Source organism: Leopardus geoffroyi, chromosome C1, assembly GCF_018350155.1.
Source record: "Leopardus geoffroyi isolate Oge1 chromosome C1, O.geoffroyi_Oge1_pat1.0, whole genome shotgun sequence".
NCBI classification, from domain to species: Eukaryota; Metazoa; Chordata; class Mammalia; order Carnivora; family Felidae; genus Leopardus; species Leopardus geoffroyi.
Genome location: NC_059328.1, coordinates 213582654 through 213606704, shown reverse-complemented (window position 1 = coordinate 213606704; position 24051 = coordinate 213582654). Strand labels below are relative to the sequence as shown.

General features: G+C 37.4%; 1 protein-coding gene across 1 annotated transcript in view; it reads right to left on the bottom strand.

Annotated features, from left to right (window-relative positions):
• The window catches only part of PSMD1 (proteasome 26S subunit, non-ATPase 1), a 95507-nt gene that overhangs the window by 20260 nt on the left and 51196 nt on the right, over positions 1 to 24051 (bottom strand). Inside the window, exons 17-18 of the mRNA XM_045481686.1 lie at positions 11320 to 11434; positions 6643 to 6759 (exon numbers count right to left, since the gene is read on the bottom strand). Coding sequence (XP_045337642.1) covers positions 6643 to 6759; positions 11320 to 11434 — 232 coding nt within the window. The remainder of the gene's footprint in view (positions 1 to 6642; positions 6760 to 11319; positions 11435 to 24051) is intronic.

Genomic DNA, 24051 nt, shown 5'->3' with positions numbered 1-24051 from the left:
AGTGGTAGGCACCCAGGAAGTCTGCTTGTTCAAGAAGCACATAATCAGGGAGCTCCCCAAATCTGCCAAAAGCATAAAATATTGAATTTGAGTTTCCTAATATAATGACTTTATCTGCATTATATATTCTTTCAGAATCTCTTCCCTTCTTCACTTGCCTTGGTCTTAGAGGCCACACTGTGATACAGTGCAGGGTAATCTAGAATCAGACAACCCTGGCTTATAAATATCTCTGCTCCAATAAGCTGTTTAGGTAAGCTACTTAGATTTTATGAGCTTCAGTTTCGTCATCCCTACAGGGATCAGAGTGCCTACACCTTACACAGCTGCTGTTAGGACTACCTGATGTAAATATATATGTAATGTAATGTGTAAAAGGCATTTTTGACTTCAATAGCATGGCCATCCTACCATACTAGGGCAGAATCCTACCAGTCCCCCTTGACTATGATCTCGGCAACCTAATACTGCTAACAAAACAATATTCCTTAAACATGCTTCTCATTTTTTATTCACAGGCAGCAATAAAAGGTGATGGGAAAAACAATGAAGTCACTCTGCCAATACCTAGCAACTAACCATTAGTAAGCCATTACTATCGGTCTTACTTTCTCTTAACTATAAAACCCAGTATGATTAGATCATTGTAAAATTCCCTTCTAGTTTTACAAATCCTAAGGTTTGATGCTTTTACTCTGGTTCAACAGGTCAAATTCCTTTGATTCTGAACTTATTTTAGATGAACACTTACATTACCTTATATAGGATGGAAATTTTATGTGCTAAAGGTTTATGAAATATGTCATGATCTTATAAAAAGAAACACTGGACAAAGCACTGTATGTACATTATGAGGAAGAATTTAAATATAAAACTACACCCAAAACAATAGGAAAACAGTCAGTGAAACTGAAAGATTGGTAAAAAAAAAAAAAAATCAACACAAATGTATAACAGGATTATCCAATTACTATTAAGTACACTACTTAAAGAGCTACTTTTATGTTTATCATTTAAACATTTTTTCCCCCCTCACATTTTATTACTTATGCAGCAGTAACTTAATTCTCACGTTTATGATTCTTCAGAAAGCATTATTGTTTTGGGGCACTGAGGTGGCTCAGTGGCTCAGCCACTGGGGTGGCTCAGTCAGTTGAGTGTCTGATTCTTGATTTCTGCTCAGGTCATAATCTTGTGTTTCATGAGTTGATGCCCTGTGTGAGGCTCCATACTGATGGTGTGGAGCCTGATTGGGATTCTCTCCCTCCCTCTCTCTCTGCCCCTCTGCTGCTCTGTCTCTCAAAATAAACAGATAGCTTTAAAAAATCTTAAAAAAATTATTTTAGTAGGTGAGGGCAGTTATCTTAAATTTGAAAGGCAAGTTTGAGATCATGTACTCCCTCTATTTACAGATGTGAAACTGAAGTAAGATGGGTGAAATGCCTGGTTTGCTTGTAATCACAAAAAAACTAATTGCAACCATAGTTAGGATCATGATTTTCTGCTTCAATTTCACTGTTATGCATAGTTTGGCGCCCCCATATAATGTAGAATTTGTGGGAGAAAAGCATATTTATTTCCCATTTTATATTATGATAATCTCACAGAAAAGACAATTAAACTCTAGGCAATCCTGTGATCCATGCTTTCTACTGGGCATGATTATCTAAAAACCTACCTTTTCCAAATTCATGCATTTTTAACATTCATCATATTTTTAACTCTATACCTTACACGGCTGGGGGGGTGGGAAATCACTCTCAGGAAAAAAAATGGGGAGAAGGGAATAAAGTTTTTTGGGGTCATTTCTGTTGGTACTTATCACCTGGGAATGTCTCCTTTCAATTTTCTTCTATTTTGCCAAATACAGAAATAAAGCAGCACATTGGCAATCAGTTTTAAAGTTGTTTTTCTTTTCTTTTCCATGAGATTTCATCTCCTCCTATGACTTAAACTAGAGGTCTATAACTCCTTCCATGAAATCTTTGAGGCCAGGTGAATTTTGGAATTCAGAATTCAGAAAGATAGCATTATACATATACCCTACATTATGCAATACTCTCAATGGAGCATGGGGGCAATAAGTTATAATCAAACAAATTAATATTTTAAAAGCAGCTAAATGACTGAATATTAACACTAAATGGGATAAAGGCTATAGATGAGTTCATATTAGGTCAAGTTCTGCAGCCAGTGAGTCCTTAAAAATTTTTTAATTTTTATGTTTTTGATGCCGCAAAATAGTGCATGAGTGGGGAAGGGGGAGGGGCAGAGAGAGAGAGAGAGAGAGGTAAGGACAGAATCCCCAGCACTTTTTGGGGATTTTGGAACTGCAGATAATGGGCTATGACTTATATAATTTCTTTGTGGCTAGTCCCAAATCTCTTTGGTTCTGACTTTTTTCCTATGCTCTCATCTTATTTCCAGCTGACTTGCTAACATCTCAAACTCAACATGCTTAAAACAAAAAATGATCTTTATTCTTCTTTCAAGATATTGTCAATGCTACCATGATTTCCCCATTATCAATATGCCAAATGATGTTTTTAGCTCCCTTCATAATTTTATGAGTATTATTTTGCTTATGGTAGTTGCTTGCAGCCCTTTCTTTATATTATCACTGACACTATTAGAGTCCAAGTTCCTGCCTAAGGTGACAGTATGGTAATATATATTATTACTTATAGATGTGTTATGCTGTAAACTATCACCTTATAATACAAAATTTCATTCTTATAATTTCATCCTATAGAAGTTCAAACTTTCTCCATAGAAATACTTCTAGGTTACTATGATATTTCACAAAAGCCTCATCTACTTAAATAGTGATTTTAGAACTGCAAAAGCTTATCAAGCTTGGCCAAACATGATCCTACTGCCAAAAATGTACCTGTCAGTGGTGGGAGAAGCTTTCCCCCAGCAGGTAACCTCAGGCCAGGGGATATTAGGCCAGGAAGAGCACCAAATATTTTATTCCTACACTGTGATATTTTTATCTGATTCTATATATGATAATATGTATGTGTTCAAAAATGCTAAAGGTAGATTTCATTTAATAAGGAAAATAAAAGATAGATCCTTCATAAAGAGTAGAGTTGGGTTCTTCAGAGAAAATAGTTCCAAGGACCTATAAAAGTGCATTATTCTAGTTAAATGGTTCTGAGTCTGGTGTAAAGGCTTTTTAAATTGGGTTTGTAATCACCCAGGGGTATATGCATGCTCCTGGGTCTACGTTGGTGAGAGTGAGTGAGCAAAAAACCAGCAGAAGAAAAGCAAAGATGCACTGGGATTACTTAAACCAAAACCATAACGTATCAAACTAAGCATTAAGACAGCATTCTGTAAATGGATGTGATGTATATCATGATTACATAAAACATTTCCTTTGGAACGTCTCATTGTGCATTTCATAAACTGAGAAACGTCCCTTTTGGATTCCTTTGAGGGGGTGGTTATAGTTTGATGAAATTAGCACTTGATCTCCACTTTACTTCCACTTTATTTCATGCACCAGTTTGCAACCTTGTGACTAGGACTCATAATCTTGAGAACTTCTCTTCAAGCTTAACAGCTTTTTCTTTTCAGCAAAATGTCACATACCACTCCAAAAGAATCTCAAGTTGTCTTGTTAGCAATTATCAGATAAAAGAGAAATGATATAAGTGACAGTCCACAAAAGTCTTTACTGCATGCTTAATAGCAGAAAACAATGAAATAGAACTTAAATTTTAGAATTCATGAGCTGAGTAACAGTTTCCCTCTAAGGAATAGCATTTCCTGAAAACTGGAGCTTTATACTGCCATACACAGCTTTGCTTTCATAGTTGGCAGGGTATACATTTAACTTTCCCTGTGGAGTTTATATTAATGGCAATGGCTACCAGCTCTAACTGCATTTCAACATTCTTAATCAATACTCAGGATTCTGGTACAATCTGAAGATGGAAGTGTGCCCCATGTATTCACATCAGCTAAGACTTGGTTCAACAGTATTTTATGGAATGATTTTAAAAATGCGAATTAAATTCTGTATTTTTTCACTTTTTCTAAATGTGAGAAAGTTTTATTTATTAGAATAAATAGCTGAATGCTTTTTCAAACTACACAGCCTATATCCTACCCCACCCCCATTCCAAAGGACTCTGCCATTGTTGGTGCAGAGTTTATGATTGAAAAATCAACAAAATCCTACAGCAGAGGATGGAAAGATAGTAAAACATTTGTCTTGTTCACAATACAAATAACATGAAAGCAACATGCAAGGTCAAAGTGAATAAGTATCTATATATTACTATTAGGGGAGGTGCATTCCATGGCCTAAACTTCCTTCTTTAATGCCATTACTCAATTGGATAACCTCTAGCTGATAAAGCTCAGAAGATCAAAAACAGAAATAAAAGATGTGAAAACTATTCATACTATAACTGCTATATTTAAAAATAAAAACCAAAAAGAAATGCAGACTCTTTGAAAAGATGTTTATGTTTTAAAAGATATAATATATGAATATATTATTAAAACAGAATGAGAAGTTAGATTCTATTTTTGCAATAATACAATTTTTGGAAGTCTTACAAATTATTTTGACAGAAAGAGCAGCACTGGATAAATGAAATAAAAATGACAGCAAATGCTTAGAAATGGAAATCTATTAAACAAAGTTTCATAAAATGAGAATGAATAATTCAGCATCGATGAGTTCTGGCAATTCTTCTCTTCTCCACCCGCCCCATCAATCTACTTTGCTGAAAATGAGGATGTTCTACACTTGGCAGATGAGGCAGAAGACAGTATACTAATGGTTTTTCCACTTGTTAATTTTGACTGTTTCTCAAACAGAAGCAAAATTAACACAAAACTATTAAATACCCTAATTTCAAGTTAATGAAAAGATCTGAAATTAGTGCATAAACTCTACACATCTACTTAATATAGCAAACGTGGTAAGTTATAGTACACGTGAATAAGATCTACGCATTTTCTGTTTCTGAACAAAATGAAACGTTTTGGCTGAGGTGCCAATTTACATTAGATATTATACTCTTAACATGATGTCTAGGAGATTGTCATGAGGAAATTTTAAAATAGATGTCTCTGTGAGGGGAGTCATCCACAGGGTTTATCTGAGAAAACGGGACTGCAGGATATGTGAAGGGGATTTCTGTGGGTCTTTCCCCCTCACTCCAAGCCTAAAGATGGGCTTCAGAGGGATCACTCAGAGAGCTTAATATGATCAGTGGTCACTGTGCATTGACATCTGACATGAAAAATAGGAGGCATTAGCTATCGATTGAGGTACTAGTGGAGAGGGAGTAGGACGAAGAGGCGGGAAAGGAAGACAGAGAGGAGGGAGCAGATGAAGCTTCACTAAGAGCCATACTTCCAGCTACAAGGGTAAATATGCAGGACTGCCTATGTGAACAGAAGGGGTCAAGAGGGAAAGAAGGCCGTCCTGCAGCCATGTGAAACTCTGCCCAAAAGATCACCCAGGAGGGCAGTGACACTCTAAGAGAGTCTGGATGTACTCATTTTCCTTCCTTTTTTTTTTTTTTTTTTAATTTTTTTTTTCAACGTTTATTTATTTTTGGGACAGAGAGAGACAGAGCATGAACGGGGGAGGGGCAGAGAGAGAGGGAGACACAGAATCGGAAACAGGCTCCAGGCTCTGAGCCATCAGCCCAGAGCCCGACGCGGGGCTCGAACTCCCGGACCGCGAGATTGTGACCTGGCTGAAGTCGGACGCCTAACCGACTGCGCCACCCAGGCGCCCCCTTTTTTTTTTTTTAAAGTTTATTTATTTTGGGGCACCCAGGTGGCTCAGTTGGTTGAGTGTGTGACTTCAGCTCAGGTCGTGATCTTGTGGTTTGTGAGTTTGAGCCCCGTGTCAGGCTGTGCGCTGACAGCTCAGAGCTTGGAGCCTGCTTCGAATTCTGTGTCCTTCTCTCTCTGCCCCTCCCCTGCTCATACTCTCTCAAGAATAAATAAAAATGTTAAAAATTAAAAAAAAATAAAGTTTATTTATTTTGAGAGAGACAGAGAGATAGTGAGCAGGAGAGGGAGAGACAGAATCCCAAGCAGGCTCTGTGTTGCCAGCACAGAGCCCAACACGGGGCTCGATCTCACGAACTATGAAATCATGACCTGAGCCAAAATCAAGAGTCAGGTGCTTAACCAACTAAGCCATCCAGGTGCCCCTGGATGTACTCATTTTCTAAACTGAGACTGGATATATCATATAAAGTGAATGTAAGACTTTTTATTATCTTAGAAAGATGGGATCAAAAACTCATGGACCACCTGAGTTTGCATCCTGTATCAGAGGAACAATTATCCTACTAAATACATTTTAAAAGGACAGCAGGAGGCAAAAATTAAAGTTCATTTTTATGATTTCATCAATCTGTAAGTTTTAATTTTTCAATTATGGCTATATAGCTGAATTAACAAACTGACTATAAATCTGTAAAAAATGCACTTAGGGAGTATTACTACATATTTAAAGTTTCCCCATTCTCACACCTTTTTACTTCCTGTGAGTTCAGTGTTCATCATATTTGAGTTACAAATGTCCTTAAAAGAACATAAGTTACTAAAGAAAAGCCTGCACCAGCTCTCTTCTACAGAGTTTTTTTGTTTGCTTACCTTTGGACAAGTGATTTCCGTCTGCTGGATCATGATGAGAGCTGAAGCTATAAGAGCTCCTTGCCTCACATAGTTCACAGGATCATTTGTCATCGGTTCTAGCAAATTAATTGCCTCCTGAAAGCATTAAAAAAACTTTAAATAAAGCTGGTATCGCTGGATTTTCAAATTAGTTACTGTCATTCTAAGTCAGTATTTTCATCTAACATTGTAATAAGTTCATTAAAGACTACCTGGAACTGAGTATGCTTTAAGTTTCAATACAATTGATGGTAAGTGCAAAGGAAGCTTATAGAACACAAGCGCTCCTGTGGTGAAGTAAAAGAAGTCAAAAACAAAGTAACAGAAAATGAGATTAATGTTTGATAAACACCTATTATTTTCCAAGCACAGCAATATTTTATATGTGTTATCCCATATAGTTCTATTAATCCCAAAACAAACAAACAAAAAACCCACAACATAAAACCATCTTTATAAACAAAGAAACAGAGTAAGAAAGGTTATGAAATTTGCCCGAAGTCATACAAGTAGAATGATTCCAGGCTAGTCTGACCCCAAAGCCTGGATTAAGTATCCAACTTCCTTCAAATACTAGGGTAAGGTAATGTCTTTGATGATTTTATAAGACCTAACTTAAAAAATTAAATTGACATTTAGCAGGATTTCCCTAAAATCATATTCTTCAGAATAATCAGTCCTATGAAAAAAAGGATTCCTTGGTGAAATAAGTTTGGGAGTTCCTGTGTACTATATATCACCCCCTCTTACAGATTCAAAATATACACTGCTTATCAAATACTCTACAAATGTACATATCCTAGCAAAAGCTCCAAAAAGCCTTATTAAAGAAATCACTTGATGGGGCGCCTGGGTGGCGCAGTCGGTTAAGCGTCCGACTTCAGCCAGGTCACGATCTCGCGGTCCGTGAGTTCGAGCCCCGCGTAGGGCTCTGGGCTGATGGCTCAGAGCCTGGAGCCTGTTTCCGATTCTGTGTCTCCCTCTCTCTCTGCACCTCCCCCGTTCATGCTCTGTCTCTCCTGTCCCAAAAATAAATAAACGTTGGAAAAAAAAAAAAATTAAAAAAAAAAAAAAAAAAGAAATCACTTGAACTTTGTCCACTGTATTTGACCAAGAACTCTTTTGCCCTACTAACTTCTATTAATACCCTGTGGAACCTTAGTTAAGTGCCACATTATAACATTCCTTCTAAGGTCCTTGGTAGGTATAAATCTAGAGGAACAGAGAAATGGGTTTACAAGATAACCAAACTGATTTCTTAATATAATATACCATTTCTTAAATATCCTTTGTTTCAAGGCCAAGGAAAGAAAAAGTTAAATCCTTTTTCTTGGGAAAACAATTTCAGTTTTCTTTACATGTGGATTTATTTATTTATTTTAAATCAGTGCTGTTAACAGATACTATACACACCAGGTAAGTGTATTCTTTCTCCCCATTTCACTGAAAAATGTCATGACATTGTGCAGAGGAGTAAGTTTTTCGACTATTACTCATAATGTTCGCAATACTGTTTCTAAGATAGTCATGATACAAATATAACCAAATTTCCAGCTTGTAAGTTAAAAGACACTAACTTGGTCTTTGAACTATGTGATATAACCTCAACAATAGATATTTCAGAATAAACAGGTGTTTCAGGTTTTTAAGAACCAAACATAAAGCACCAAACCTTGGTCAGATAGGTACTGATATGGAGACCACACAAACTATCTAGAAACAAAGCAGACTTGCTTAGTAGGAGTAATAAAAATTTCTCATTGAATTAACTTGTTCAGATGCTGTGTCTCAAACAACATTTGCTCCTAGATATCATATTAAGGTTAGAATAATCTGGAAAGAAAAAAAATCTAATTTAAAATATTTAACTTATGAGGCCTGCCATAAATGTCTACTGAAGACCTGAGGGAGAAAATACTTCGAAAAACATCTATCTATATTTTTCCTTTGTTTACAGATGTATCCCAGAAAAAAAAATGAAGGCCAATTTCTATAAACTGTATTTTATATACTCAATGATATTTGTATATTATTAAAAAAAATTTTTTTTTGAGAGAGAGAAAGACATCACATGTGACTGGGGGAGAGGGGCAGAGGGAGACAGAACCTTAAGCAGGTGCCATCAGGGCGGAGCCCAATGTGGGGCTTGATCCCATGACCTGGGATCCCATGATCTCATGACCTGAGATGAAATCAAGAGTCAGATGCTCAACCAACTGAGCCACCCAGGTGCCCCTACCCAATGATATTTCCAATAAAACTGCAGATATATTCTCATGTAAGAAATCTCCCCCAAAAGAAACAAAAGCATTTTAAAAACAAATCTCTGTGATGACAGACTATGTCCAACTTGTTCACTATCATATCCTTAAATGATCTCCACCCCATCATTGATTTTTTTAAATTAAAATTTTTATGTGTTTATTTATTTTTGAGAGAGAGAGCGAGCGCGCGTGCGCGCATGAGTAGGGGAGGGGCAGAGAAGAGCGAGACAAAGAATCTGAAGCAGGTTCCAGGCTCTAAGCTGTCAGCACAGAGCCTGACACAGGGCTTGAACTCATGAAAAGTGAGATCATGTCCTGAGCTGAAGTTGGACTATTAACCAACTGAGCCACCCAGGCCCCCCAGCCCCCAATCACTGGTTTGACAAATATTTACTGAAACCTACTGTGTGCCAGGTCTGACCTTAGATTCCAGCAATGAACATTGTGTTCTCAGGGACCTTACAATTCAGTGGAGAGGAGATAGACAACAAATAAATAGGTGTAAAAATATGCTGGGTGGTGGTAAATGCCATGATGAAAAATAAAGCAGGGTAAGGAGATGAATGAGAAATACTGGAAGGGAATGTTTCTCTATAAATTTTTATGTAATTCTTGTCACATGTAGTGAAAATGCCCATATTAATTCCTAGCTTCAGTAACATTTTACAGGACTAGGAAAAGTTATTAGTATCCAATACTAATACCCTTTATTTGAGAAAAAGTCAAGCAAATTAAAATTTAATTCCTGGATCAATCAATAAATACTTATGTTTTATTTTATCTAGTTTGGACAATAGAGGATAAAAAAATGATTCCTTCTGGGGCACTGGGGTGGCTCAGCTGAGTGTATGACTAGCTCAGGTCACGATCTCATGGTTTGTGAGTTTGAGCCCCACATCGGGCTTGCTGCTGTCAACACAGAGCTTGCTTTGGATCCTTTGTCTCCCTCTTTCTCTGCCCCTCTCCGCTCATGCTCTCTCTCAAAAATGAATAAACATTCAAAGTGTTCTCCTTCTCTCTGATGTAAAGACATCAGAAGCATACCCTAATTATGTTCTTGTTCTAGATGTTCTCATTCTCGTTATGTTTGTGTTCCCTCATGCACTCCATTAAAACAAAAAAGTTTGGGGCGCCTGAGTGTCTCAGTCCTTAAGCATCCGACTTCGGCTTGGGTCATGATCTCACAGTTCGTGAGTTTGAGTCCCAGGTCCAGTGAGCTCGAGCTCTGCTTCAGGGGAGCCCTGCTTCTCTCTCTCTCTGCCCCTTGCTCATTTGCACCCTCTCTCTCTCAAAAAAAAAAAGGAAAAAAAAGTGTAGCTTGGGGCAGTGGTCAAGGTGTGTCCGTCTGTGTTATGAAAGGCAAAAAATGTTATGATTAGGTCACTGCTATAAATCAAGAATACTTGTTTAAGCAATAGTGCATTTCTTTATGAATCTCATGATAAACTGTACTTTCCAATCATCTACTTATCTAACCCAACTCCTTATTTTGTCACTTTTGAGAACTTAACAAATATCAGGTTATCTGTTATGTTTGTGAGGAGAGATCAGGCAAATGGCACTTAAAGTGATTTGTTTAAAGTAAAACAAAAAAAGAAATCAAAGTGGATTGATTTTGGTGCTCTTATATGAGAATTTTGATTCTCTATCAAAATCATGAAAATTAAACATGTAAATCTACTAATCATGAAAATTAAACATGTAAATTACCATTTAAAATGATCAAATTCTTTAAAGAAAAAAGTATTTTATCTTTTTCTTTTTTGAAAGAAATCAATGCTCTCAAAGAGAAATTCAACAGCATGTCTCCATTATAGCCACCACATGGAATGTGGTTTGTTCTATTTTAATTTAAATTTTTTTTTTTTTAATTTAAATAATCTCTGGGGCACCTGGGTGGCTTAGTCAGTTAAGTGTCCAACTCTGGCTCAGGTCATGATCTCATGGTTCCTGAGTTTGAGCCCTGCGTCGGGCTCTATGCTGACAGCTCAGAGCCTGGAGCCTGCTTCAGATTCTATGCCTCCTTCTCTCTCTGCTCCTCCCCTCCTTGAGCTCTGTCTCTCTCTCAAAAAATAAACAAACAGTAAAAAAAATTTAAAAAAAAATTTAAGTACTCTCTATACCCAACACGGGGCTCAACTCATGACCCCGAGATCAAGAGTCACACACTCTTCCAACTGAGCCAGGTAGGCTCCCCTGGTTTGTTCATAACTGGCTTTGAGCAATCCAGCATAGTAAAGTGAGGAAGGAAGTTCTGGTAAGCTTTGTGAGGCAAGTTTACTCTTACAGATCACACCACACTTGTATTTTTGCAGCGGATGCATAAACTTCTCTGTGAGGGAAAACAGTCTCGTGCCAGGAAAGAACTGACCCCACCGGCTTTGGACTTTACCTTGTTTCCGGTACCAGCACAGCAGATGCCTAGGGCCATAGCAGCTCCATAACGAACGTGAGGATTGTAACTCTCTGACAACAATGAAACAACGCTGGGGCACTGTTCAGGGGTCCTGAGAAGAACAGAGAAAGTGAAGACAGTGTTACAGGTAAAATATTTTAAATCAAGATGGAAGAATTTTAACCAAATTTTTTTTAACTTATGGAAAACAATAATTATATTTCACACAGAAGTCGGAGAATTAAAAATCCACGGAATTCCAATTATTGATATTAAAAATCTATCTCCAATATTCAGAGTACACAAAGAAAGTGGAATGGATCAGTGATTCCTCAACCACAGCTCTGCCTTAGAGCATTACAGTCATTCCCTCATGCCTCCTCCATTGTGGAAACTAACCATGGGGAGCACACAATGCTCTACATCAATTCTTATATTTCCTGCTTACTGTGTTTTGTTTCAGAAGACAAAAGTTGTTACAGAGACTCCATATATTTCCAAAGTGGAACACAAGATTTGAGTCATCCAGTATTACTGATTGAATATAAAATTGGTAAATATGCCTTAATAATGAAAAAATTCTGTTTTCAATTATTTTTGTGTTGGTAAGAACAGAAACTGTTCTCTTCTCATCCTCTTCATATACTTCGGCCAAGACCAAAAAAATAGGATGACCCTGACTAATGAAGTACCTGACTCATTAAAAGACTACCCTGTTATAGTGGTTACTCTTTAGGGGGCAGCAGGATAGGGGTAGTAACTAGAAGTGACTGTAAGGGGAATGTATGGGAGGCTGATAATGATCTTGAACTGGGTGTGTGTTATACACTGTGTTTGTTCAGTTGTGAAAATTCATGAAGCTGTTGGCTGATTATGTGCATATTTTTGGATATTATATTCAATAACAACTTAAAAAAAACACTACCATATACTACACTTAATAAAAATCTTTTAAAAGACTATCTTGTTGTGAATGAAACAGTAATTACCTACAGACCAATTAAAATCTATAACTCTGTTTGAACTATCCTCTAGCCTCAAATTCTAGTAAGTGGCAAACTCAAATTTCAAATGCAATAGAGGTAAATTGATGAAAACCATCCAGAAAAGTGGAATTTTGCTACAAGAGAAAGTTGGATTATTTACTGCTTACAACAGAGTCCATCATTCTTTCTCGAAAATGTTCTCAGTTTGACTAAGTTTCCTAGTAGGAATAATCTGTAAATAATACTAATGGCAACACCATGGAGAAAAAGTTTGGGGCTGTGAAAGATTCAGTGTACTAGGAAATAGAAGATCTGGGTTCTAGTCCTAGTTTTGCTAATTTCTTAGTATGTGACATTAGGCAAGTCACTTTCTTCTTTTTGTAATTACAGATAACTTAAAAAAAAAATTTTTTTTAACGTTTATTTACTTTTGAGACAAAGAGAGACAGAGCATGAACAGGGGAGGGTCAGAGAGAGAGAGGGAGACACAGAATCTGAAACAGGCTCCAGGCTCTGAGCTGTCAGCACAGAGCCCGACGCGGGGCTCAAACTCACAAACCGTGAGATCATGACCTGAGGTGAAATCGGACGCTTAACCAACTGAGCCACCCAGGCGCCCCGATAACTTTTCTTTTTGCAGGAGTAATATAAAAAACAAAATGAGCAAATAATTAAAAATATAGTAATAACATACATACCTTCAGTTAATGCATAGTGACATAAATAACAATATGTTACATAAAAGGAAGCCATAAAGTCAGAAACCCATGTTCCAGTTCCTGTTTTGTCTCTAAATAGCTGGGATAATTTAGACAAGATTCAATGAACCAAACATTCTGGGCTTCCTTTCTATGTATGAAAAAAGAAAAATGGGACTAGAAGTTCCATAATGTCTGTCCCACTTTACAATTAGCTTTGGTTCATAGCTTTTAATGAACCAAACATCAAAGGTTTTCAACGTTCATTATTACAGGACATTTCTTCAATGAGAAATATTCCTATGAGACTTAAAGTGGTATAACACCAATACGTTGTTGGAGAGTCATTCTGCAACTTACAGTTTACTTTTATTTAACTTTTATTTTTCACTCCTATTAGGCCAAGAACTTAGAGCTCTGTCCATAACTCGATACTAAAATTCTCTGACCAACTCAAGGATTCTGTCACCAAATTAATTACAAATAAAACCAACTCAAGACTGCACATATCCCAAGGGCTAATCCTGTGTTTTCTATATATTTTATTTTCCATAAATTATTAGCAGAGTGCTTGATACTAAAGACAAAATAATTTTTATTATTTAGTAAAATGTAAAGGGAACCAAGATAAATTTATAGTTACAGACTTAAACAGTAAGTATTTTTACTAGGTTCAAAGCCTAATGGTTAATTAACCTCTGGCAGAGGGTGGGGTGGGGGTGGGGGCGGGAATCAAACCCTTCCCTGTTCCCTTGCCCTCTGAAGTTTATAATTTAGCTGCATAATCAAAAAAAGGGAAAGTTAACAAGTACCTGTGCTGCCCAATTAGGGCTAATTGAGTGTCTTAATTTTATTGTGCTTTAAAGTTCTCAGTAGGGAGACCACACAGAGGGCTAGGTAAAGCCTGCTTGAAAAAATGAAACACCAGTTGAAATAGGTACCTAATTCTTTTTTTTAAAGTATATTTATTTATTTGTGGGGAGGGGCAGAGAGAGAGAGAGAGAAAGAGAGAGAGAGAGAAAGAGAGAGTCTCAAGCAGGCTCCGCACTGTCAGTGCAGTGGCCAATGCAGGGCTCAAACTCAGGAACCATGAGATCATGACCTGAGCCAGTTGGACACTTAACCATTTGAGCCACCCAAGTGCTCCAGTACCTAATTCTAATTTGTTGTTTCAGTACAATTTCTTGGCTTATAGTCAACAGTCAACTTGTCAACTTTATTATCTATACAAACTTACCGTAGAGCAGGAACTATGCAAGGGCATATGCACAAGCCACTGCTATATCATCTGATCATACATGCATATATGAACTCCTTTCTCTCAACATACTGGCTATTAACTACTGTTTCTTTACTGAATATTTTGTGCAACCTCAACATCAAATCATATTAATAAATCAAATGTTTTCAAGAATATGGTGTCTTTTTTCTAATCCTTCACTAGAGAAGGAAAAATACAGCAATATAAGTATATAGGCAGAAACACTGTTCTATGCACATGGGGTCTATCACACTGGCAATCTGCTGAGGCCATAAACCTCAGGGTAGTCCTTCGGTATAACTGTGAATTTATAATTCTCACTAGGTTAAATGCCATAGGAATAACATAATGACAAAGGAATTAAGAATACAGGGGTGTCTGGGTGGCTCAACCTGTTCAGCGTCTGACTTTGGCTCCAGTCATGATCTCACAGTTGGTGAGTTCAAGCCCCACATGGGGCTCTCTGCTGTCAGCGTGGAGCCTGCTTCAGATCCTCTGTCCCCTTTCCCTTTTGCCCTTCCCCTGCTCTCTCTCAAAAACTAAACTTTAAAAAAGAATTAAAAAAAAAAAAAAAAAAGGATATACACTCTGTTACCCCAAATAGTCAAAGTAATGTTGAAAAGGAAAATCAAAACTGGAGGCATCACAATTCTGGACTTTACACTGCATTACAAAACTCTAATCATCAAGACAGTATGGTACTGGTACAAAAACAGACACATAGATCAATGGAATAGAATAGAGAACCCAGAAATGGACTCACATATGTATGGCCAATTAATCATCAACAAAGCAGGAAAGAATATCCAATGGAAAAAAGACAGCCTCTTCAGGAAATGGTGTTGGGAAAACTGGACACCAACATGCAGAAGAATGAACCTAAACCACTTTCTTACACCATACACAAAAATAAACTCAAAATGGATGAAAGACCTAAATATAAGACAGGAAACCATCAAAATCCTACAGAAGATGGGGCGCCTGGGTGGCACAGTCGGTTAAGCGTCCGACTTCAGCCAGGTCACGATCTCGCGGTCCGTGAGTTCGAGCCCCGCGTCGGGCTCTGGGCTGATGGCTCAGAGCCTGGAGTCTGTTTCTGATTCTGTGTCTCCCTCTCTCTCTGCCCCTCCCCGGTTCATGCTCTGTCTCTCTCTGTCCCAAAAATAAATAAACGTTGAAAAAAAAAATTAAAAAAAAAAAAATCCTACAGAAGAAAACAGGCAACAATCTCTTTGACCTCGGCCACAGCAATTTCTTACTAGACATGTTGCCTGGAGGCAAGGGAAACAAAGCAAAAATGAACTACTGGGACCTCATCAAGATAAAAAGCTTCTGCACAGCAAAGGAAACAATCAGCAAAACTAAAAGGCAGCCACAGGAATGAGAGAAGATATTTGCAAATGACATATCAGATAAAGGATTAGTATCCAAAATCTAAAAAGAAGTTATCAAACTCAACACCCAAAAAATGAGTAATCCAGTAAAGAAATGGGCAAAAGACATGAACAGACACTTCGAAAGAAGACATCCAGATGGCTAACAGATACATGAAAAGATAGTCAACATCACTCATCATCAGGGAAATACAAATCAAAACCACAATGAGATATTACCTCACACCTGTCAGAATGGCTAAAATTAACAACTCAGGCAACAATAGATGTTGGCAAGGATGCGGAGAAAGGGGAACACTTTCACACTGCTGGTGGGAATGCAAACTGGAAATACAGCCACCCTGGAAAACAGTATGGAGGTTCCTCAAAAAATTAAAAATAGAACTACCCTACGATCCAGTAATTGCACTACTAAGTATTTATCCAAAGGATAAAAAAAATGCTGATTTGAAGGGGCACATGCACACCAATGTTTATAGTAGTGCTATCAACAATAGCCGAATTATGGTAAGAGCCCAAATGTCCATCAACTTATGAATGGATAAAGAAGATGTGGTGCATATATTATATATATATATATATTATATATATAATATGTATATATATAATATGTATATATATAATATGTATATATATATATTATATATATATATAATATGTATATATATATAATATGTATATATATATATGTGTATGTGTGTGTGTATAGTATATACACAATGGAATATTACTCAGTGATCAAAAGAATGAAATCTTGCCATTTGCAACAATGTGGATGGAACTAGAGTGTATTATGCTAAGCTAAATAAGTCAGAGAAAGATAAATATCATTTGATTTCACTCATGTGGAATATAAGAAACAAAACAGATGAACATAGGGGAAGGGAAGGAAAAATAAGATAAAAACAGAGAGGGAGGCAAACAATAAGAGACTCTTAAAACAGAACAAAACTGATGGCTGCTGGAGGGGTGTTGGGTGGGGATATGGGTTAAATCAGTGATGGGCATTAAGGAGGGCCCTTGTTGAGAATAGCCCTGGATGTTATACGTAAGTGATGAATAACTAAATTCTATTCCTGAAACTATTATTACACTATGTTAACTAACTTGGATTTAAATAAAATAAATAAATAAAATGAATATACACCCTATTAAACTCCCTTGTATTCACTACCAAAAGATTAAATAAGCTAAGTAGTACCCTGAATTTCAAAGTGCCTACTGAATGTCTTCAACCAAATATACGACAAACACCTCAACCAACAGACAGAATTCCATACAGAAAGAGGAATAAGGGCCAGACCTCCCGTAAACGGCTTCCCTTCCCATGACATTTCATTTACACACCCAGGAAGCTCACATCTTTCTTTAATCATTCTATTCTCTCATTCCCCGTATCTTATCTACCACCAAGTCATGTGAAACCCTTAAATCTTGTTTCTGTTTCCACTGCCTGTTTCAGGCCTCAATAATCTCTCACTGGAAGTAACAGTGACTCCTTAAATAATCTCTCTGCCTTCTTTTCCTCTTGCCTTCATTTTGCTGTGGTAGGGAGAACAACATGGGTTTGGAATCAGAAAGACCTGAATTCCAATTCCAGCACAGCCATTTAATAACAGAGTGGCAACCACTAAATCTCTCTGAGCCTTAACTGCATTACCCATAATATGGTATCTGTTCCACCTTAGTTATGCTGGGGAGAGTTGGTGGGATGTATGACAGACAGAGTAGAATACCGTATTATAATGACTGAAATCTAAATGCATTACCAGAAATTGTCTTTGGATCAGAACCAGGAATTTGGTTACTCTAGCTGTGGTTTGGGTTCTTACTTGTAAAAAAGGGAAGGTAGTAACTCATGCCCAAATATTCATGCAAAATAATATAAAGTGAGTTGGATATTAAACCTAGAAAGCTCGTTGTATTCAGGGTCCTGACCTCCAGATATCCTCACCAAGTTTTTAAGGAGCTAATGGCACAGAACATTTACCCACTCATCCCTCGGCTGCAGCCAGGGTAAGACATTCCAGGGAAAACTGACTAACACAAAAGAGCTTATTCTAAATGTATCTTAAAACTTCATTTATTTCATGATGTTCATTTATTAAAAAAGTATTATACTTAGAATAATATATTAATAGTTTCATAAGGTTCAGAGAAAATTTTGCCAGCAAACATAAATACTGGGAGCTTAATGCAGAGCTTTATCTAGTTGATTACCATAAAGACTGAAATAGGTTGTGAGGCTATAAACTCAAAGAACATAAAAAAATTCTTGTCAAATTTCTCAGTCTATAACAGTTCCAATCCTGACACATTCTTCGGTTTAAGTGTTAAGACAAGAAATTATAAATTCTTTAATAAATTAGCTTAGACATTCAGTCCCTTCAAGAGTACAATAAAGCCAGAATATTCTATGTTTACTTTAATTTTTAGCAAGTAGCTCTAAAAGGACAAAAGATCTTTCTAAGCAATGATTGGAATGTAAATATTCGCTGAAAGCAAAATTTCTACACATTAATCTTTGTCTAAACATTATATGTAGAATGTATGTATAAATATAAAAATTTTAAAGTAACAGTTAATAAATGAATAAGTGGTAAAATAATTATCAACATCACTTTGAGGCTTGGAATGAATTAATGGACTTCAGGATAATTATCAATGACTACTGATATCATAAAAATTGAAACAAGTACACCTTATGTGTACTGCCAGCCCTGTCCCTCCAAAGGGGGGAGGGGAGGGGGAAGGGAGGGAGGGAGGGAGGGAGGGAGAGAGAGAGAGAGAGAGAGGAGAGAGAGAGGGAGGAAGGGAGAGAAACTGAGCCTCAATGTGATCAACCAAGCTCCGATATCCAATTATCAATTTACAGGAAATAGAGAAGACTAAAAACCACACTATTTTACATACAGGGATGCAGGGTGCAATTAGCAAAACCCATGCTGTGGAAACTTGACAGTAATAATGACCTTGTTTCTTCAACAAATAAACTGCAAGAAGGAAACAAAAAGAGGCGAGGAAAGGCAAGAGATGGGGAGAAATTAAATTAAAAGAAAATACACCAAATCTTTAATAGTAGCCCATAAGGCTTTCTTTCAGTTATTTTAGATAATTCTGACACTACTTAACTCTTAGCTTTTCTAAACAATTCTCTCAGATAACATCACAAAATAATTCCTGTCATTTGATATACTTTCCTCAGACTCAGATCAGCATTTATAATAAAGTATTTAAATGACTTATCCCTGATCAGCAATAAAAACTCACCTCATCTCTATGTCTCCATGAACATATTTAAAAAAATAAATGTCTAGAAGTGATCAAGTCACAGGAAAATGGTGGATTTTGTTTTATTGGAGAGGGGGAGGTAGAGAGCAAGGGATTCAACAGTTTGGAAACCACTGTATTAGCATAAAATGTATCACATATGACAGCTTTTTTTCACATATTTATGTTTTGGTATGTTAAATTTAAAAGTATATTTACTCAATTATAAATCTGTTAGCTGCATTTGTTTTTAACAATGGAGCTAAAAGTAGTGGGAATTGTAGCAACTTTTCTTGTTCTCCTTTACTTTTTGGTTTATAAAAATAAAAAAGTGAATATCATTGCGATAAAAAGCAGAGAGAGAGATTTTTTGAATTTTATTTTCATCACAATATAAAAAAGATACATCAAATATGCATTATCAGGAAAATAACCGAAAAAGAAGGAAGCAGTTCTGTTTCTCAAGCATACTTTTATCCCAGAAACTTCCATATCACAAGCTACTGCTATGTGTGGATTTCCACTTTATCAGTTTATATCTACCGACTACATGTAAAGTACCAAGAAAACAAAAACAAAATTACACAGATCCTGTCCTAAACCTTACAGATTTAGTCCTACCTTTAATATATACATATATTTTTAAATCATTTTACTAGACTTCAGATAACTAAAAATAGCTACAGTTTTAGATAAGCTTTTGCTTTATTTCCAAACAGATGGATTTCTTTCAGGTGCTACCAAAGTAGGGCAAAAATATCTCAAAAGGGAGAAGAGAGCAGCTTCATAAGATTTATAAATACAAAAGGGCATCTGGGTGGCTCAGTCAGTTAAGTGTCTGACCTCAGCTCAAGTCATGATCTCATGGTTCACGAGTTTGAGTCCCACATCAGGCTCTCTGCTGACAGTGTGGAGCCTGCTTTGGATCCTGTCCCCACCTCTCTCTGCCTCTCCTGCTCGTGTGCTCTCTCTCAAAAATAAACATTAAAAAATTTATAAATACAAAGAAATTGCTACTTCACCATAATAAGAAACATGGCTCTTAAAATATCAAATTTCAGGGGTTCCTGGTGGCTCAGTCGCTTAAGCATTTGACTGTTGGTTTCAGCTCAGGTCATGATCTCATCATATGTGAGTTCGAGCCCCTGCTTGGGATTCTCTCTCTCTCTCTCTCTCTCTCTCTCTGCCCCTCCCTCACTCGTGTTCTCACATTCTCTCAAAATAAATAAACTTTAAAAAAAGGAGGGACTTCTTTAAAAATATATCAAATTGCATCCCTGTATCTAGAGAAATCTGTAATATTAAAAAAGTTATAGTATATTATTAGTACATTCCCACCAGCCCTTAAAATGAGCAAACCAAGAAAAGTCTACAGTATGAGTGGGATGCTATTAACTTGTAGATTATTAAAGATTTCATTGGTATTTCCTTGATTTTATAAAAATGAAAATGTACCTCAATTCTCAGAAAGTTTAATTCATTTCTGATATTTAAATAAGTGTCCTGATGATAAAAGTCTGTTTCTAATAGCTGATTACAGGGATTACTGAAGACTTGCAGAGCTGAGCAACTTTACATAAAAATATTTGGATCTTTTATGATCATCAACTATAATTCCAGGTATAAGAGTTCTTTTGATTAAAAGACATTGCCACTTCATGACATCAAGTTGTATTATAGAGTTTCACTGATATTTTAAGAAATCTTATTCTTCTGTTCTTGACAAAAGTAGATACAGTCATAAGCAGCTCTGTCTGGCATTAACAATCTGGCAAAAACTGTCGGAATCAACTTTTATAGAACTCTGCAATCTAGTCAAAAACTTACAAAAACCAGGGGACAGCTTAAGGAATCACTGTTATAAGGGAGGGCTGTGACATTTTCAACTACCTGCCTACCACCCCTACTCCCGAGATTGGTGGGTTCAGTGGAGAGCGTGGCCTGTGTCCTGGTAAGGCTGCTAATGAGAGGGAGAAAGAAAGACTATTCTCACAGAACTGTGGCTATGTTTCAACCTGTCTGGTGGCTCCTTGAAGCACCAGTGCACAGTCTGCCTTTGTTTCACCAAACTTAGAGTACTCCCAGGGCTGCAGCAACTTCCCAGGTGATATTTGCTGAAAACACTTAAAGGCAAAAGTATTGGCCATAACCCTTATAAAAGGGGTTAATAGGATAGGAAATAAACAGACCAAAAAGCTTGGAAAGAAAGAGGCTGGGAAAGAAGATATGTGGAGTTAATAAGGGCTTCTAAAAGCTCCCGCGTATACTGGGGGAATTGAGAATACCACATGCATACTCAGGGCTGGATGCATACTCAGGAAAGGCCTGAGAACTGTAAACTTTCATCTCAGGCTGTGCACAAACAGGAAGCGAAGGCTAAGGCAGAGTGGTAAATGACCTGGTTAAGTGTTGAAGGAGCGCCCTAGCACACAGCCAATTTGCAAATAGTCTTTTTCCTTTTCCTTTTTCCTTTTTCTTTTCTTGGCTCCAGGCATTGAAGGAAACTCTAGCAAAAACACTAGCTCAACACTAAGCTAATGTAACACAGACTTCAGTGGCCATTCATGAGAAAGAATACAGACTTTATAAAAGTACTTTAGAAAAGTCACCAATCTATAACAAGCAGCAATAATAAACCCTTGGAAGGGGGAAGAGTCTGATTTCCTTTGTTGCCACAGTATAATATTCAAAATACCCAGTTTTCAATAAAAAATTAAGAGTCATGCAAAGAAGTAAGAAAGTACAGCCCATTCAGAGGAAGAAAAGAAATTAATAGGGGTGCCTGGGTGGCTGGCTCAGTCAGTTAAGTATCTGACTCTTTGATTTCAGCTCAGGTCATGATCTCACAGTTCCATGAGTTGGAGTGCCACTCTGTGCCGGTAATGTGGAGCCTGCCTGGGATTCTCTCTCTCCCTCTGCCCCTCCCCACTCATGCGTGCTCTCTCCCCCCACTCCCCTCTCTTTCAAAAAAAAAAAGTAAGTCATGGTAAGGGGTACTGGAAGAGCCAGTAGAGGAGCGTTTAACAGTATTAATTATGGCACTCAGAGTAGGCTTCAATGATAAAGTGATATTTAGGCAAGGACAGGAAGGCAGTGAGGAAGCAAGCCAAGTGGTTATGTGGGGGAAGAGTGTATCAGGTAGAGGAAACAGCTCATGCATATCCCTATGCTGGAACAATGCCAGGCATGTTTGCAAAGCAACAAAGGCCAATGGTTTGAGTGTCATGAAGAAGGGGAAGAATAGTTGAAACTATGGCCAAATCATAAAAGCTTTACAGGAACTTTATAGGCCAGGGGTTTATTAGAACTTTGGCTTTTACTGTGAGTGAAATTAAGGGCCAATGGAGAATTCTGAACAAAGGAATTATATGATCTGACTTGTTTTAAAAGGGTCATTTTGGCTGTTTTACTGAGAATAGAGGGCAAAGGTAGAAGAAAGAAGACTGGTTAAGAGGCTACCTGGAAATCCAGTCAAGATATGATGGTGACTTAGTAAGGTAAGATGGCAGCAGTAGATGTGGGGGGGAAATTCAGTGTATATATATATACACACACACATGTATATACGTATACATGTGTGTGTGTGTGTGTGTGTGTGTGTATACACACATACTGAAAGTAGAACCAACAAGATATTTTAAGTTTATTTTTTTATTTTGAAGTGAAAGGCGGGGGGGGGGGGGGGGGGGCGGGCAGAGGCAGAGAGAACGGCACGCAGGCTCTGTGCCACTAGCACAGAGCCATATGCGGGCTCAAACTCACACACTGGGAGATCATGACCTGAGCCGAAATGAGGAGTTGGACGCTTAAACGACCGAACCTTCCAAGTGCCCTAACAAGATTTCTTGACGGATAACATGCAGAATGTGAGAAAAAGAGAGTGGAAGGATGCAAATACCTTTGCCAGAGATAAAGAAATCAATACATAGAGCAGATTTGGAGGGAAAGAGCAGAAGTTCAGTTTTAGACAATCTGAGTCTTAGACTGCTCTTTTAAGTCAAAGATAGAATCTGTTCCATAAATTAAAAGGAGGTGCCTGGATGGCTCAGTCAGTTAAACACCTGACTCTTGATCTCGGTTCAGGTCATGATTTCAGGGTTCGTGGGATCAAGCCCCATATTGGGATCTGCACTGAAATCTTGGAGCCTGCCTGGGATTCTTTCTCTCCCTCTCTCTCTGCCCAGTCTCTCCTCGTGCACTCTCTCTTTCAAAATAAATAAATAAACTTAAAAAGTAAAAAAGTTAATTAAAAAGGCACCAGGGACAAAATTCATTATTTTAGAAAAAATGCACCAATTATTAGAGTCTGAATCTGAACTTTAAGCTACTTTATTAAGAATTTATCTGGAGTTCTTGGTAAATGAGATATTCCACACAAATGAAGTTTCCAGATATTTGAAATTTCATCCAACTAGTAAGAATCATACTTTTATATAATTGTCATTTGGGATGGCAATCTTTTAAAAAATGCATTTCACATATTCCTGCCATCTAAAACAGAGCTAAATAAAGATGACTTAACCTTTTCTTAAATATGTAGAAGTAACCACTCTGGTAGCAAGTATTATACCACATAAAATTGTGAAGGGCTGAGTTACAGGTGAGCCACAAGCCTCTATTCTGAGTAGACCTACATGCCTATACTTTGTATTTCCTGTTTCTTCAGCGGACCCCTTTTGCTATCACCAAAGTGCTTGTCCACCTTTTAATTTGTTAATCTACTTATGGAGTAGGCATCGAAATGTTTGTTAAAACGGTCTCAAGAGTGAATTTATCACTGAACTTTTTCTTGAAGTTTCTTTATTTATTTTTGAGAGAGAAAGTGAGTGCGAGCAGGGGAAAAGCAGAGAGAGAGGGAGATAGAGAATCCCAAGCAGACTCTGCACTCATGTGGAACCCCATGCAGGGCTTGATCTCACGACCGTTAGTTAGATCATGACCTGATATGAAATCAAGAGACACTTAATCAACTGAGCCACCCAGGCGCCCCTATCACTGACCATTCTTTTGTACTATTTAGATTTACCACCACGTGCAAGTGGTATTTTCATTAAAGAGGAGAGAGAGACATGTTTCTGTGAGTATATATGTAAAGGGATTTGGATTGAGGACTTATAGGC